Here is a 17353-nt window from a genome sequence, read left to right on the forward strand (position 1 = left end):
CGAGGGTTTTCCCGGCTCGTAGTTTCGAAACCTCGGGATGCTCCGGATCCCCTCCTCGGGTTCCCGGTTCTTCAGGATTTCTTCGTCTGAGATCATTTCGATCTCCCCTCTGACCGTCAGCGGCCCCCTGGATCTCGCCTTCACCGCTCCACACAGACTCCCGATTGGCTGGCTTAAATTAATCTGTGTTGTAGCGGCCGGCGGAGGACCGTCCTGAGCGAGCCGCTGTTGTGAGGGGTCCGAGCACGACTCCGATCGCGCCGACACGCCGGCGTTTCCACCCCGCGGCTCTGACTGACGCTCAGAGGCGTCTTCCGATCGGTCGTCATCTCTCTGCGAATCCTGCGGTCGCTCAGATGTGATTCTGCGCAGCGCTCCCGTGGCCTCTCTCTCCTCGCTGCTGAGGACGTCTCTGTAGAGAGAGTCCATTGGATCGGAGGACGACGCCCCCTCACGGCCCTGCTGTTTATCTTCGTCTGTGGGCGAAAACAACAACAACAACACCGGTGAGGATTCGTCTGGGACACGACGACTATTTCACTGTCTCTCTTTCCAGATCATCATCATTCCAAGGTCACAGCATTGATTTCCCCTTTCACTTTTTGGGTTTGAGGTGTTTTTTCTGTGTAAAATCTCATCAATAACATCATTTCAATGAGGCAGCTAGTTTAACGCCTCACCAGCAGCTGCCTGCAGACACCACAGCACATTCAAGACTTCTAAAACTGAACTGAAGATGTTTAACAGGTGTGATTTAAAGGGCGATCCGTATTTTACTCGTCGATGTTCATGTGATGAACTGATCTCACCTCAAACCTGTCTTTCTGACCCTTACCCTCTCTGTTTTATCTTTACAAACACAGGTTCAGTACTTGTCCTGGTCGCTGCTCAGAGCTGTTAGATGGCGCCCTAGCGGCCGTACCTCTGTGGTAAAGTGCGGCGAGGAAACCCAGGCGGTCCGTTCCCTGGAAGAGCGCCCGTTCGATCTCCATCTCCCGGCGTGACAGCGGCTGGCTGGCGGCGAAGCGCTGCGGGCGGTTGAGGAGCTCCGCCCTGGCGTCGATCTTGTCTCTGATCACCTGAAGCCGCTGCTGCTTCGCCCCCGGAGCTGCACACACACCGTGGGCCTGCGTGGGCACAGTCGGACTTTAGTTTGGGGGATGAGGGATCAGGAAAACCAGAGAACGCGTGCAGGGTTTGGGAAAACGAACCCAGCTCCTCCGGTCTCCCCGGCAGGTCTTACCTTCTCCGCAGCCTCCGGTACGTCTCTGCTCCGCCACAGCTGGACCTCGGTGTCGGTTAGGCCCAGCTCCCGCAAACTGGCCAGCTCCTTCTCCCCGTCCTGCAGGGCCTGGAACTGGGAGAGGCTCCTCACGCCGGCCGCCTGCTCCCCAAACGGCCGATAGAGCGCCGCCGGGGCGAAGCACTGCCTCTTGGCTACACATCTGTGGGGACGGAAGTCATTTATGAGAGAACGACTTTGTGTGCTTGAACAAAAGCAGCTGCAGACGCACGTCATAGAAAGTCACACAACCTAAATGTATTTACTGATAAAAAGGAAATGCTCCAGACCGCTCTGTGGGACACTGTGAAGGAAACATTTGATGGACGCTTTTGTCCAAAGCACCTCACAGTAAAAACGGCGTGGGATTTATTTTATTCGGACGGAGACGCTGCTTACTAGGAACACACAGGCAGCTTTGATCAATACAGCTTTTGCTTTTTAACTGCAAATTTATGAATATTTTGCTTGGTAGTAGTTTGTTTTTAGTTTGTACCGATAACATCAGGCAAGGGGTTGTTTTGTGCTGCATTTAAAGGGCCGCGACAAACGGTTATTCATCATTATAGATGGATCTGTCGGCCGTTTTCTCGATTCATTGATGAGTTGTTTGGTCCATAAAATATCTGGGAAACAGATGAGACCATTTCTAAATGTTTTTTTTTAAATACATGGGAAGCAAATTCTTTTATGTCACATTTTCTTTAGCTGACCTGCAGCTGCATCTTAATTACTCAAAATCTATGGTAACTAAAAATAGCGATCATATTTTCAGTTTCAAGAGTTGTGAACTTGGCAGCCACTTTGAAAAACCTCCTGCCTGGAGGTTTGAATTCTCTGATTCCCTGACGTAAAGCCATATTTTTACGGTGAACCTGTGCGTCCTCCACAGAGCTGGGTCTGTCTGACGTTCCTGTCTGTTATAGTGAAGGTTTTCGTCTCCACCGTACTCTACGGGGGAATTGTTGGGTCTGTGTAAATCATAAATAAGTCACAGAGTGTGGTCTTTACCTACTCTGTAAAGTGTCCTGGGATAACTTTGGTTATGATTCGGCACTATAAATAAAACTGAATTGAATTCTGCAGATACAAAAGAGCTGACCGGTCGATGTCGACGCCCGTGTGGAGCTGCTGCAGCAGGAGGCTGTGCAGCTGCCGCTGGCCCTCCGTCTCCTGCTCCTCCAGCAGCGGACCGTCCTCACAGGGTCTCCGGCTCACTCTGAGCAACACAAAGGGCAGACACAGGGGTTCAGACACACGGGTTCAGACACACATACTTTACAGGTAACAGTAACACTCTGCCATTAGGTGAACACAATAACACAATGGGATCAGGGCTGCAACTAACATTGTCAGCTCTACATGAATGTCAGTGAGTGTGTGTGTGTGTGTGTTTTTGTGTGTGTGTGTGTGTGTGTGTGTGTGTGTGTGTGTGTGTGTGTGTGTGTGTGTGTGTGTGTGCGTGTGTGTGTATAACAGTTAATATCAAGTGCATCCTTGCAGACAGGCAGCTTATTTTGCAATTAGAGTTTGTTAGCTTTGTAGCAGCGACCTCACTGCATTGTAATAACACAGTTGTATGATACACATGAGCACAGGCACAGTTATCAAACGTGTCCCGATAGTAAAGGACCCTGTTAACGTATAAATTAATATTAGGATAATAAAGAAAAGCCCTGTTTCACGTATTTTCAAATGTCAATAACAAACCCACAGAGTAGCTAACGTTAGCTGTCTCCATGACAACCGCGGTCACTAAAGTGGCCCGAACGAACGACGTCAAAGCTACGTAACATCTTTAAAATGGTCGTTTCTGTGTTTAAACACGACTTGAAACAATAATTTCTGGTTAAAATGCCACAGGTGTTGTAATATCATCGATATATGACGCTGGTAACTGGAAGTTTTGTTTACCTTCGCATGCTTCCAACGTGTACTTCCGGTTCCGGCGTTTGGAATCATGGGTAATGTAGTAAAAAAAAACACCTTACGTGAATAAAAATGAACCATAACATGTTTCATGGTTACGTATGAGAGGAAATAATGTCACAGCTTAGGTTTATGGCCGAATACAAAGCCATTGGTATCACGTAAAAAAATATAGCAATTAAAAGAAAAAGCTGGCTGTGGTGTTGTCTCCATGACAACTGCCTGGAGTCGATTGAACGAAGGACGTAAACGCTACGTAACATCTTCAAACTGTATTAAACGGGTATTTTTGGCTGCGCCACTTCTTGAATCGAGTATTTATGATTGAAATGCCACAATTAATATAAAAACACTGATATGTAACGCTGCTAAGTGAAAGTTGTGTCGCTTCCGTCTTGGGCTTCCGGTTCCGGCGTTTGGAATCATGGGAAATGTAGTAAAACCCCCAAATCAACAAAAATGAACGAAAATCATGACTTTAATGTGTCATGGTTACATACGAGGGTAATCCTGTCACAGCTTATTTTGGGGCGTACAGGGCTGAATATAGAGCCATTGGTATCACGTTTATTAAAAATGAACAACATATAAAAGTAAAAGCTGGCTGTGGTGTTGTCCGTCTCCATGACAACTGCCCGGAGTCGATTGAAGGAACGACGTAAAAGCTACGTAACATCTTTAAACTGCTTTAAACGGGTATTTTTGGCAGCGCCAGTGTTTGGTCACTTCTTGAATCGAGTAAAAAAAACGCCACAATTAATATCAAATCACTAATATGTACCGCTGCTCAGTGAAAGTTGTTTTGCTTCCGCCTGGTGCTTCCGGTTTTGGCGTTTGGAATCATGGGAAATGTAGTAAAACCCCCAAATAAAAAAAATGAACGAAAATCATGACTATAATATGTGTCAGGGTTACATGCGAGGGTAATAATGTCACAGCTTCTTTTGGGGGATTTGGATCTGGATATAGAGCCATTGGTATCACGTTTAGTAAAAAATATAACAATTAAAAGAAAAAAGCTGGCTGTGGTGTTGTCCGTCTCCATGACAACAGCCTGGCGTCGATTGAACGAACGAGGTAAAAGCTAAGTAACATCTTTAAACTGCTTTAAACGGTTATTTTTGCAGCACCAGTGTTTGGCCACTTCTTGAATCGAGTATTTATGATTAAAAATGCCACAATTAATATAAAACCACTGATATGTAACGCTGCTAAGTGAAAGTTTTGTTTAGCTTCACATACTTCCGCCTTGTGCTTCCGGTTCCGGCGTTTGGAATCATGGGAAATGTAGTAAATCCCCCAAATCAACAAAAATGAACGAAAATCATAATATAATCACGTGTCATGGTTACATATGAGGGTAATAATGTCAATGTTTAGATTCTGGGAGGTTTGTGGTTGAATACAGAGCCATTGGAGTTACATTTAATACAAAATATAACAATTAACACGTAGTAAAACCCCCACATCAACAAAAATGAACTATAATCATGACTATAATATGTTTCATGAGGATTAAATAATGCCACAGCTTAGATTTTGTGTTGTTTTGGAGCTTAATACAGAGCAACGTGTCTTATATGAAGCAAAAGCCTAAATGATAAGGTTAATTCAATTTACCATATGTTTGTTTATTTAAAATAATCATACAATGAACTGAAATGTGTTTCCCCCCACAGCTGTTCAGCTCTCTTTGCACATCAGACCTAAAAATGCTTCATGCATGTTTAATATTATGTAACGTCTTAAGCATAAAGCCCATAAACCCCTTGCATGCACCACACCCTGCACACAGGGCGTGGTTATATACACAGCCCCACGCCTACCATCGCATTTCCCTTCATCTGTTCAGTCTGAGGTGTGCATGTGTGGTGTCATATTTATCAAACGTAATGCTGCAAAGCCCTATAAGCTAAACCGCTCCCACCCTCCCCGCCCTGCTGAAATGTCCTCAATTAGCCCGCTGTGCTGACGTCAGTAAGGTGACATGGGTGCTTCTCTCCAACCATCTCTGAGCAATAAGCTGCTGCAACATGGCATTCATAGGTGCATGCACGCGGATGCGAGCACAGCCTGCAGCGGGTTGCATGCGATTAAACCTTCCCAAAGTATTCTTATTAGTGTGCGCTTCTGCTGCTGCAGCTCCTCTCTCCTCTCCTGTCCTCTGCAGCCTGCAGCCGGTGTCAGGTCGCCGGCTGCAGCCTCGGCTCGGCTCCGCTCCGCTCGGCGGCTCCTCTGCAGGGCTGCAGGGCTGCGCAGCTCCTGACTGACAGAGAGATGAGGGGTGGGGACGCAGGGTGGGGTCACAAGCAGGGAGAGGCGGAGGAGGAAAAGGCAGAGAGAGAGAGCCCAGCCCTTGAATACACGGCAACAACACGCCGTCAGACAGAGACACAGAGACAGAGAGAGAGAGAGAGAGGGAGAGACACAGAGAAACTGGCCGTTTTTTGGGGGGAGCACAGGGAGCAAAGGGAGCCTTCGACGCCGCGGAAATGAACTGAGCAGAGACACTGGAAGAGGCAGGGATCGAGTTCCTATATCCCGAGTATTTACTGTGAAGGTGGAAAACCAGCCCCCCGCCCGCCCGCCCACCCGAACCCTCCTCTCTCTCCCTGCCAGTTCGTATTCAGATAGAGCTACACCCAAAGCCCCGACCGACCCCCTCCTGCTCCTGCTGCTCCACCCCTCCGCCGCTGCACCGCTCCGGCAACCGAGATGCACACGGAGACCCGTAACAAGAAAGTAAGTGCACGTTACTGACTTTGCCCTGGTCCATGAATACAAAAGAGAGATGAACAGGAACATCTCTGTGCGCGCAGGATCAGCCGAGCACAGTTGACATTGTCAGCTCAACATGTGCCAAATCCGAATGTCACTGAGTGTGTGTGTGTGTGTGTGTGTGAGTGTGTGTGAGTGTGTATAACAGTTCATTACAAGTGTACCCTTGCACACAGGCGGCTAACGTTGCACAGAGTTTGTGACTGCGTTATAATAACGCGATGCGTGGAGCGGGGCGCACGCGGAGACCTCTCTGCGCCTGCCCCGTCTGTGCGCGAGGTTAGTTCAGGTTCAATTGGAAATGCTCTGTGATCTCCGAGAGGCAGGAAGGAAGCGGAAGGCACACACACACACACACACACACACACACACACACACACACACTGCAGCTCACAGGACACCATCTTAGCTTTTAAAGGGCCAGCAGCCTCCTCTTCTGACACACACACACACGCACACACACGCATGCACAGACCCTGGGAAGCAGCCAGGTGCACTGCCTCCAGCTCCAGCTCCACTGCATGGGCCTGGCTGCTTCCTGCTTGTGCCTTTAAATGAGTCCTGCATTCATCACAGTGTGTTTGTGTGTCAGTCTTGATGGCGGGAGACTCAAAAGAGGATCCAAGCTCAGGGTGTTTGGGAACGCAGAGCTGGAAGCAAACACAGATGCTGGGGCCTGGTGACAGTTTGGTGAAGTGAACTTGGGGTGAGGGTTCGAGCGGTGTGTGGGACTCTGTGCGACTTACAGAAATGCAGTTATGTCACTGATGACACGTACGCGGAGTAGTGATTTTTGGAGCCAGTTGAGGTGGTTCAGGATCATCTGGTAAGGATGAACCCTGGGCGCCTCCCTAGGGAGGTGTTCCAGGCACGTCCAGCTGGGAGGAGGCCTCAGGGAAGACCCAGGACCAGGTGGAGAGATTAGATCTCCACACTGGCCTGGGAACGCCTCAGGATCCCCCAGTTAGAGCTGGTTAATGTGGCCCGGGAAAGGGAAGTTTGGGGTCCCCTGCTGGAGCTGCTGCCCCCGAGACCCGACCCCGGTTAAGAGGCTGAAGATGAGATGAGATGAGACTACAGGTAAAAGAGAAACCAGATACGTTAAGTGCAGAGAAACCGTGTTTTACTCTCAGATCAGTCTGGTAGCGTGCGGCGGAGAATATTTGGAGCCGTTTGCCAAGCGATCGAACCAATCTGCATTGGTTTTGGGGCGGATTTAAGTTTGACGACACCAGAAGCGACTGTTCAGTGTATTCCTTCTGTTGAATCTGGACCGGGCTCCTGAAATTGGGCCTTTGATCCGTAAATTCACGTTAAACACAAAGGGAAAATCTCCTTTACCAACATGTTGTTTCCTTTCTGAGCTTTGCCTCCACGCTGTTAGCACGTCACACGCTTCACTCATCTGATTGGTTGGTTTGGCCCGTATGTTGGTGACAGACAGATGGTTTATCCAATCAGAAACCAGGATTTTCACCCCTTCACAAAGATCTTTAAACCAGAGTTCAGATGGATCTGCTGAGACCAGGAGAACCAGTCCATCTGGAGGAGTCAGGTTAGCGCTAAGTTACTCTGAAGGCTGCTTCCATAAACTTATAAAATAATATTTAACACTATAATTCCTTTTCCTCACACTCTGTTTTATATATATTCTTCCGCCGACCACCTGGTCTTCATCGTCCGGGTGTGCATGCTCTCCTAAACCTTTTTGTTTTTGCAGAAAACGACTGAAAACATGAATGAAAGAGTGTTTCATCACTAATACAGAGAGTCAAGCTAACTGCCTCCAGGTGAGGGCGGCTACGCAAAGCTAGCAGTATGTCGATGCACCACATCCGAGTGTGTAAAGTCCGTATGAGGGGTCAGAGGAAGTACGCGGGGCTCCGGGGGAAACATATGACTGCTTTGCACAATGAAGGACTTTCATCTCAAAGTGGGACCCGACGGATCAATCTGCAGCCTCGTGACCGGAGACCCCCGCGGTTTCAGAATGACTAACCGCCATAAGTAGCTTTCAACCTGCAGTGAACACAGTGAGGCGTTGTCATGGCTCCCCCTGCACAGGTATTATTAGCCTTAATGAGTCCATTGGATACAAAAAAGGACAGTAACGCACGCGGGGAACACGAGCAGCAGCATCAGAGTCACCAAAGTGCAGTGAAGCTGCAGGGTTTTGCAGCCGGACTCATCACTGTTATGACTGTAATGGCTACGTGATGGTGCTGTTTGTAGCGATCATGCTAGGTGCACACATTTGAGGCTGAAACACACGTCAAAGAACCGTTTTTCTCGGAGTTGTCGGAGGCGTTTCTTTGACGTTTTTACGCAGCGGTGGCGTGAAGTGTGTGCACGTGCATTTAGTATTTCTGTCTCCACTGTTTTAACCCTTAGAGACGCACCGTAGACTCTCCAAAGTACGTAAGTAAGTACGTTATTTACACTCAAAGAAACAGAAACGTCAGGGTTTTAGCATCTATACGAGCCGCGTTCATTCAGATATGTGGAGGTCAGAGGTCAAAGGTCAAGAAGCTCAATAAACGTCAGGTTCATCATCAGTCAATCGCTCCATTTCAATAAAGAATGAAGAAATAAATAAATGAAATAAATAGCTAAATAAGCATTGTGTTAAGTAACAGTTAGTTACTGACCATTTAAATAAATTATAAATAAAAAATATAATAAATAGCAAAATAAATCACATTCATTATCACTCAATTACAGACATTTAAAATTAAGAATAAATAAAATAAATAAATAAAATAAACAGCTAAATAGGCATTATGTTAAGTATCAGTTAATTACTGACATTTCAATAATAAAAATAAAAAATTAAATAAAATAAATAGCTTAATAAACATGTACATTATCACTCAATTACTGAACATTTAAATAAATATAAAATAAACAGCTAAATATGCATTATGTTAACTATCAGATAATAACTGACATTTCAATTAATTATAAATAAAAATTAAAAAATAGCAAAATAAGCATCATGTTCTTTATCACTCAATTACTGAACATTTAAATAAATATAAATAAAAAATAATAACATAAATAGTTAAATAAGCATTATCTTAAGTATCAGTTAATGATGGATATTTAAATAAAGAATGAATAAAAAATAAGATCAACAGCTTAATAAACATCATTTTAAGTATCGCTCAGTTGCTGAACATTTAAATAAATTATAAATAAATAAATTATATAAATAGCTGAATAAGCATTGTGTTAAGTAACAGTTAATGACTGAACATTTAAATAAATAAAAAATAAAAAATAAAATAAACAGCTTAATAAACATCATTTTCATTATCACTCAATTACTCAACATTTAAATAAAGAATAAATAAAATAATATAAATAGCTAAATAAGCATCATGTTCATTATCAGTTAATTGCTGACATTTCCATCAATTATAATGCAAAATAAAATAAACAGCTAAATAAGCCCCGTGTCCAGGAGCAGTATCAGTGTGTCGGTCGCTGACTCGTGTCGTTGTGGCAGTTGTGTGGCGTTCTGTGGTCAGATCGTGACGGGGTTTGATCGCGGCGGCTTGTTTGCGTTGCTCTTCTCTCCTTATTCGGGTCTCGTTGGGTCTAATCATCATCCTCCGTCTCTCGCCAGTCACCCGTCAACGTCTTCTCCTGAGTTAAAAGAGTTTCCGTCATTTATTCCGAACCCAGGAAGATAAAAGGCCTCACTTCCTGTTTGGTGGAGCTTCATAAAGAGCTTTTATAACAGGTGTAACAGTGACTCTACGCGCTCCGCAAACCATAATGAGAACAGTGGAACACACTTACACGTTACAGTTACATTCACTCACACTCTCTGAATATTGTGGTTATTACTGTGAATTATGTGGTTTACCGTCGCTTGTTAAGAGACAATTAATCAGCCTGGTATTGTTCAAATGAGAGCAGGCGAGAGGGAAATGACGGAGCTCAGCGTGCGGGTAGAGGTACGTCGACTCCTGCAGCTCCTTCTTACTTTCTTTTCTGACGTTTACCTTTAACCCAGATAACCGTTTCTGAGGCTGTGGGAGCGGAAATCAATTCCCCCCTCGTCACACTTAATTCCACGCATTATTGGAAGTGTAGTTAACTGATAGCACTGCTACTGCATCGTGTGTGTGTGTGTGTGTGTGTGTGTGTGTGTGTGTGTGTGTGTGTGTGTGTGTGTGTGTGTGTGTGTGTGTGTGTGTGTGTGTGTGTGTGTCCAGGATCAGCTGGGCTGTAGTGAGAGCAGGGTCAGCTGTACATTCCTGGGCAGGGCATCAGCAGGAAAAGGGCCCTTGAATACAAAGTCTGCTTGTGTGTGTGTGTGTGTTCGTGTGTGTGTGTGAGAGATGGAGTGTGTGTGTGTGTGTGTGTGTGTGTGTGTGTGTGTGTGTGTGTGTGTGTGTGTGAGAGAGAGAGAGAGAGATGCCTGATGCCTCACAGTAGGTAATGATTAACTATGCTGAACAAAGTTTGATCAAACTGAGATAGTAGATGTTGTGTGTATCCCTCTCCACACACACACACACACACACACACACACACACAGTCGTGAGCGTGACACGGGTGGGTGGAGGGTTCGGTTGTTGCCAGCGTGTCACCCCACCCTTAAAGACTCTGTGAAACCAGCAGCAGATCTCCGGTCAGATTGTATTCACAGATTGAAACACTGACTTTTAAAAGTCGAGTGTGTAACGTTTTACATGTGTTAATTGTTTTTTTTTTATTGGCAATTTAAAACCCGAGACCATCAGTCTCTGACAGTCTGTGAACAGACGTCTCTGTGAAGGACTCAGGGCGATGTGAGTCCCTCGCCTCTCTTCAGCTCTACAGCCAACAGTGATGCTAACAGAGATGCTAACAGTGATGCTAATAGTGATGCTAACAGGGATGCCAACGGGGATGCTAAATGGAGTCGGCTAACGTGAACACATGGGCTCATCCCTATGTTCCCAGGGTCCCATGTTCCCCGGTTCCCAGGGTCCTATGTTCCCCGGGTCCTGTGTTCCCCGGGTCCCATGTTCCCAGGGTCCGATGTTCCCAGGGTCCCATGTTCCCCGGGTCCCATGCTCCCCTGGTCCGATGTTCCCCGGGTCCCAAGTCACAAAGCGGAAAACTTAGGAACTTTTTTGGGAAAAGCGCGGAACATCTGACCTCGCTGTGTCTGAATCTGAATCTGAAACCCACCTGAATCTGCCGTCGGCAGTTTGTGTCGATTGATGTGCAAACGCTAAGCCAGTGTTATAAATATGATTGTTATTCATTATACAGCGTTACACCAACACGATTTAACTTCATGTCACTCGTGTAAACCGTATGATGTCACGCAGAAATCGTTACCTGCAGCTACGCGGACGGACTAGACGTTTTTTCAGGGGTCTAAAATACCAACGTACACGTAACGTTTGAGTGTCAGAACGGTCGAATCGGGCATTTTTCTCACACTCAAAGGACGAAATCTGTCCCAGAAGAGAGAAAACACATCTGTAAACCCACAAGAGTCAAAGAAAGACCAGAACGCGGTGCCAGGTCGGGTCTGACAGCATCAAACCGTCACTGTTCCTTCACGGGAAACGTTGGTTCCTGTGCTGTTACGGCTCCGTCCACCCACCTCTGAGTGAAAGTAGTGCACAGCAGGGTACGCTTGCCGTGTAGAACATCTGATCTCTGAAGTGTGATGGGGAAGAAGGTGCACCAAAAAACAAATACACAGATCCCGGAGAAGCACTCGGCACGTGTCGGATGCTGTAAATTTAATCTCGGTAATGATACGGAAGCATCCGGGGGGCTGCATTTGTGCTCCAGAGGCACTTGTGACCTGCAGATCAGGCGTCTCACGCTTCGCTGGCTGAGCTAATAAGCGCACTGTAAGTGTTTTCCAGGTGGCGAGGAGTCGGCGGAGCAAACCTTCCCGGGGCTCGCTGCACTTTTCCATTTGCAATTTTTTATGCGAGGCTCTCATTCGGGGTAATTTACGGCGAGTGCGGCGGTACAATGAGCCGCGGTTCCCTGATTAAAGGCGAGTGCGGAGGGTCGGATGACGGTTTGTGTTACCACCAGGAGAGCTTTTGTCTCTTCCTTCTGTGACACGGTCCCCCCCCCGCAGACAGACGCCTGTGTTAACCGTAACAGCTGGCTGCCTGACCGCGTGTGCCACAGAAGAGATAAATGAGAGTGAGGTATGAAGACGCGGGTGTGAGGAATGGACTGGGGCGCGTTAAGGCCATCGCAGGGGTCATCGCTGACGGGCGGCGCATGGGTCGGGGTCATGCGGTCGGCTGAATCACCAAGAATTAATAGGAAGTCTGGAGAGCAGAAGGGACGGGAAATGTCATTAGTCTGCATGACACTGCAGAGAGATGCATTCACCGCTGAAGTCACAATGTATTACATGATTAAATAATAGGCCAAGTGATGATAGAATCCATCCATCCATCTTCAGCCTCTTGTCCCTGTCGGGGTCGCGGGGGGGCTGGAGCCGATCCCAGCTGACATGGGGCGTGAGGCGGGGTCCACCCTGGACAGGACGCCAGTCTATCACAGGACACATAGAGACGAACAGAGACAGACAACCATTCACACCTACGGGTGATTTAGAGTCATCAATGAACCGAACACCTGCACGTCTTTGAACTGTGGGAGGAAACCGGAGAACCCGGAGAAAACCCACGCAGACACGGGGACAACATGCAAACTCCACACAGAAAGCCGGGATTCGAACCAGAAACCCTCTTGCTGTGAGGCGACAGTGCTAACCACCACACAACCGTGGTGCATGGTCCCTCCTTCTTTATTCTATGTCCCAACAGACGCACATGAAATGACGTCAGAACGGTCGTAGGCCTCGTGCTCGTACACGTGTGCACGCTCGTGGTCGTACACGTCTGCACGCTCGTGGTCGTACATGTGCAAACGTGCTTTACTAAAGCCCACCTCTCCAAAACGGGCCGTGGACTGCAAGCGTGCCACTCCTAGGCGCAGTACGGTTGCACTCACAGTGTGAGTGCGCCCTCAGTCTTATCAGTGAGCGGGTTCCTGCAGGGTCAGGCCTGATTTTGGGATCATAGCTCTCGCGTGCTTATTATTGGTGTCTGCACCAAGAACACCGTCACATGGCCGATGTTAGCCGACCAAAGGGGACGGTTAGGGTTCGGCATGGAAACCACTTGGATAGGAATCGATCCGAGGCCGTGGTTTGGTTCAGTGCGTCCATCCTCATGAAGAAGAGTCAACCTGACAGCAGAAGAACTCCGGCAGCTCCAGCACCTTTACAGAAAAGTTGCAGTTCAGTTGCTGATGTTTAAACTTTGCAAAGTCATCCCTTGGGCCGGATTGGACCCTTTGGGGGGCCGGTTCTGGCCCACGGGCCGTATGTTTGACACCCCTGATTTACAGTGTGTAGGAGAGGGCGGAACTTCCTGTTTCAACAAAACAACAACAAATGCATTAATGATCAGTCCAGTGATACACGTTGATTCTGATTGGGTCCCACAGTACGGTCGGGGGTCCGTAACCTGTTGCTCATTGGCTCATTGGCAGTTTGTGGAGGAGGGTTACCGTACTTTGGTGCCCAAGATTCAGCCGAGCAGTGCAGAGGGAGAGAAGCAGAGTTGTTGGTGGTGTCACGGTGTCTCTTTTCCTGTGTTTGCTGGGTGGCCTCGCTCAGGCCGGCCTGCCCCAGGGCTCCAGGGCTATTTATAGACACACAGCACCGTTAACATGGTGGAGGCAGAGCGGAGCTGGCTGCTTCTCTCGCCATGTTCCCGAATTTGACCCTGGACACCACCAGTTACCAACACCAACACATATCATGTTACAGTTAGTAAGAGCCGGCCTCAACCAGCGTGTGTCCATGCTAGAGCTACAGCCCAGCACCTGCCTGGGCACCAAAGTCCGGTAACCCTCCTCCACAAACTGCCAATGAGCCAATGAGCAACAGGTTACCGGCCACCGACCGTACTGTGGGAACCAATCAGAATCAATGCGTACCACTGAGCAAAATCGGACCGATTCTTAATGCATTTGTTGTTGTTTTGTTGAAACAGGAAGTTCCGCCCTCTCCTACACACACTGTAAACCAGGGGTGTCAAACATACGGCCCGTGGGCCAGAACCGGCCCCCCAAAGGGTCCGATCCGGCCCAAGGGATGACTTTGCAAAGTTTAAACATCAGCAACTGAACTGCAACTTTTCAATAAAGGTGCTGGAGCTGCCGGAGTTCCTCTGCTGTCAGGTCGACTCTTCTTCATGAGGATGGACGCACTGAACCAAACCACGGCCTCGGATCGATTCCTAACCAAGTGGTTTCCATGCCGAACCCTAACCGTCCCCTTTTGTCGCCTAACATCGGACATGTGACGGTGTTCTTGGTGCAGACACCAATAATAAGCAAGAGCTATTATGCATACACCATTTGACCATTCGTGTACCCTGGGCATGTGCGAGGCGGTGTTAACAGGAAGCAGATTGTCTAACGTTACTCTGCGGTGGAAAATCCTGGATGTTTCCTTCAGACGAAGAACAGCGATGGTGAAAAGTCAGAGCAGAGATTTACTATCTCGGAGCGACGAGGTGGAACAGTTTCCTGACAGTAACACACGAGTATAAGGCGGTGCTATATATCGGGAGTGGACGTATTAGAGGTGTACGGAACATTCTCCATCTCCAGAGGAAGCCTGGAGCTGTGGGCGGGGCTTAGTTTTAGACTAAAATCAAGAGGCTGTGAGATGGAAAACGCGTAGGCTTCGGCGTTTTTCCCTTCATCCTCGTCGTCATCGTCAGCGGCTTCATTTAAAATAGTGTCTTTTAACCCTTGCAGACAGAGGTGTCCCAAAAACTTCGTTTCCCATAACTCCTAATTTTTTCTCATCGCCGTCAAAAATGAGCCTCGCCCAGCGGCTGTTTGACCCAGCGGCTCCGTGTTTCATGCTCATGTTGCTTGCTGATCAATCTCAGCTTCCAGGTGCACGCTGCAACCGTCGCGACTTTCACCCAGCAACTCAACCAAACTGTGCATTATGGATCTGGGCCCATAACCTGTTAACAGAGTTTGGTTTCGCAGCTTAACGCATCACACTGCACGCGTTTGCTCTCTTTGTGTGAACAACCGCAATCACGGCACACACTAGGTTTATTCACATGACCACATTACGTCGTCAACATAAATCAGAGCCGTAACAAAACAAGACTCATCCATAAAATGGGCACAATAATTCATTAATGAGAGCACATCTCTCAACAGGATCCTTTCTGACGTTCTGACGAGAGTTAGCCACAGAACGTACGCGCTAGTTAGCCGCCAGCTGTCGTCGTCCGTTGTGCTCAAGTGGCACTTTCTTTGCCTCAGTCAAAAATCAACTGAAATTGAAACTTTTATGTTATGTTGTGTTGTGTAACGATGCGGTTTGTGTAACCACAAGCTAACTGCAGTGCTGAACGGGTGTTTTGTGTAGGCAAAGTGGCACTGGTGAGCCTGTTTGCTAGCTTACACACGACACGACCCCTCTGCTAGCTCACAGGCTGAAGTGTTTATCGTTGTGTTTGCAGGGTGGTGGCCGGCGTGGCTGCTGGCTGCGGGGTTGACGCCCAGAGTCTTGTGGATTAAACAATACCCGCTCCAGTAGGAACAGAGTTTAACTGAAGGTCACGGAGCTGCTGGGAGTTTGTCATGTGAGCTGCTGCTTCAGAAAGCCCGGCTTTGTTAGGACTGTGGTTTATAATAGCTCACGTCTCTTCTCTCTCTCTCTCTCTGTGTCCCGTCTATGTTCTCCTCCGCTCCTTTCCCCCGTCATCGTCGCTCCTCCGCATGCCCTCCATTCACAGTGGGCGACGAGATAAAAACAGATTTCAGTCATGTGTTGATGATGTGGTTCTCTGCTACGGCGAAGACAAACTCTCCAGACACTTCTCCACCTCGGCTAATGAGGAGACACGCTCTCAACCTCACGATAAGGGCGCACTCCCACTGTCCCTCCGTACCGTGCCCAAACAGGTTCGACAGCTAAAGTTTGGTTCCTTTGACCAGTGTGAGTGCAACCGTACCACGTCTAGGAGTGGTACGCTTGCCGTCCACGGCCCGTTTGGGAGAGGTGGGACCATGCGCGGACATTTCAAACAATGGCGGTGAAAGGTTCACGTTGGTGTGATGCGGAGGTGGAGTGTTTACTGCAGATTTGGTCGATGAAAAGATTCAAAAACAGTCGACAAGACGCACAAAAACTCTGAGGTCTACGGAAAGATCTGGAAACAAAGCCCTTGAACGTCCTGATTTATCTTTGTGTGAACCACTGCGGTCAAAAGGACGCTAACACGCTGACACGCTGAATTAGCCGCATGCTAACCCTTTAGATCTCCTCGCTGTAAACACTGGAGCTGCTGGTCGTCCACATTAACATCCATGTTTGCCAAACTTCAGTCCTTCACAATAAAAGCCCACCAATGTTGTCCGAACTTCAGTCCTTCACAATAAAAGCCCATCAATGTTGTCCAAACATCCAGGACCAAAGTTCAGTCCTTCACAATAAAAGCCCATCAATGTTGTCCAAACATCCAGGACCAAAGTTCAGTCCTTCACAATAAAAGCCCATCAATGTTGTCAAAACATCCAGGACCAAACTTCAGTCCTTCACAATAAAAGCCCATGCTTTAACTGCTCCAAAATAAAGCGTAAAGTCTTCTTCATTTCCATTTTGAATGTAAACCACCACAAAAACGTTCTGACTGTTTTCTCTCATCAACGTCACTTTATTTTACTAATCTGACGCAGAAATGTTCGTGCACAAACATTAAATTTACCTCCGAGAGTCTTAGAAGTGTGTAAATTAGTTCTACTTCCACTTCAGAATAGGATCGAACTTGTGATACGTTGACGTGAAGTCATGAATTTGGAAAAGGAAAATTAATGTAAAGGAGATTTACATTAATTTACGTTAAATTTAGAGGCTTTTATTTTGTTAACAAAGGGAGAAGTAGCAGCACTGGATGTTCAGTGGAGAGGAAGTGTGTGTGTGTGTGTGAGCGTTCATTAATTGGAGGGCTGAGTGTAGCTGAATGTGTGACTGAATTATGTGAATGAGTGTGTGTGGTGTGTATGGGACGGGAATGTGTGTGTGTGTGTGTGTGTGTGGTGTGTGTGTGTGTGGGCATGCAATTGTACACGCATTCTTGTGCCGCATGCCAGCATGTGCATGTTGACGTTCTTGTGTGTGTGTGTGTGTGTGTGTGTGTGTGTCTCTGTGTGTGTGCGTGTGTGTGTGCATGTGTGTGTGTGTGCGTGTGTATGTGTGTGTGTGTGAGTGTGTGTGTGTGCGTGTATGCGTGTGTGTGTGTGTAAGGATATTGGTTGTGTCACCTCTGATTAGGTCTT

At 47.5% G+C, this 17353-nt stretch overlaps 2 protein-coding genes across 3 annotated transcripts in view; one reads left to right on the forward strand and one right to left on the reverse strand.

The window, feature by feature from the left end:
- Window positions 1-3204, reverse strand: part of rbm41 (RNA binding motif protein 41) — a gene marked incomplete at its 5' end in the record, with an annotated part of 6357 nt that extends 3153 nt beyond the window's left edge. The window contains 5 exons of the mRNA XM_083927197.1: window positions 1-476; window positions 923-1127; window positions 1244-1445; window positions 2385-2501; window positions 3197-3204. The exon at window positions 1-476 is cut by the window's left edge and continues 3 nt beyond it. Of these exons, the coding sequence (XP_083783323.1) occupies window positions 1-476; window positions 923-1127; window positions 1244-1445; window positions 2385-2501; window positions 3197-3204 (1008 nt within the window). The remainder of the gene's footprint in view (window positions 477-922; window positions 1128-1243; window positions 1446-2384; window positions 2502-3196) is intronic.
- A 2386-nt stretch (window positions 3205-5590) lies between these two features.
- Window positions 5591-17353, forward strand: part of klf8 (Kruppel like factor 8) — a 66282-nt gene continuing 54519 nt past the window's right edge. For both annotated transcript variants that reach the window (XM_083927684.1, XM_083927685.1), the window contains exon 1: window positions 5591-5953. In XM_083927684.1, the coding sequence (XP_083783810.1) occupies window positions 5927-5953 (27 nt within the window). In that variant the 5' untranslated portion in view covers window positions 5591-5926. The remainder of the gene's footprint in view (window positions 5954-17353) is intronic.

This window comes from Echiichthys vipera (genome assembly GCF_963691815.1).
Source record: "Echiichthys vipera genome assembly, chromosome: 14".
NCBI lineage: Eukaryota > Metazoa > Chordata > Actinopteri > Perciformes > Trachinidae > Echiichthys > Echiichthys vipera.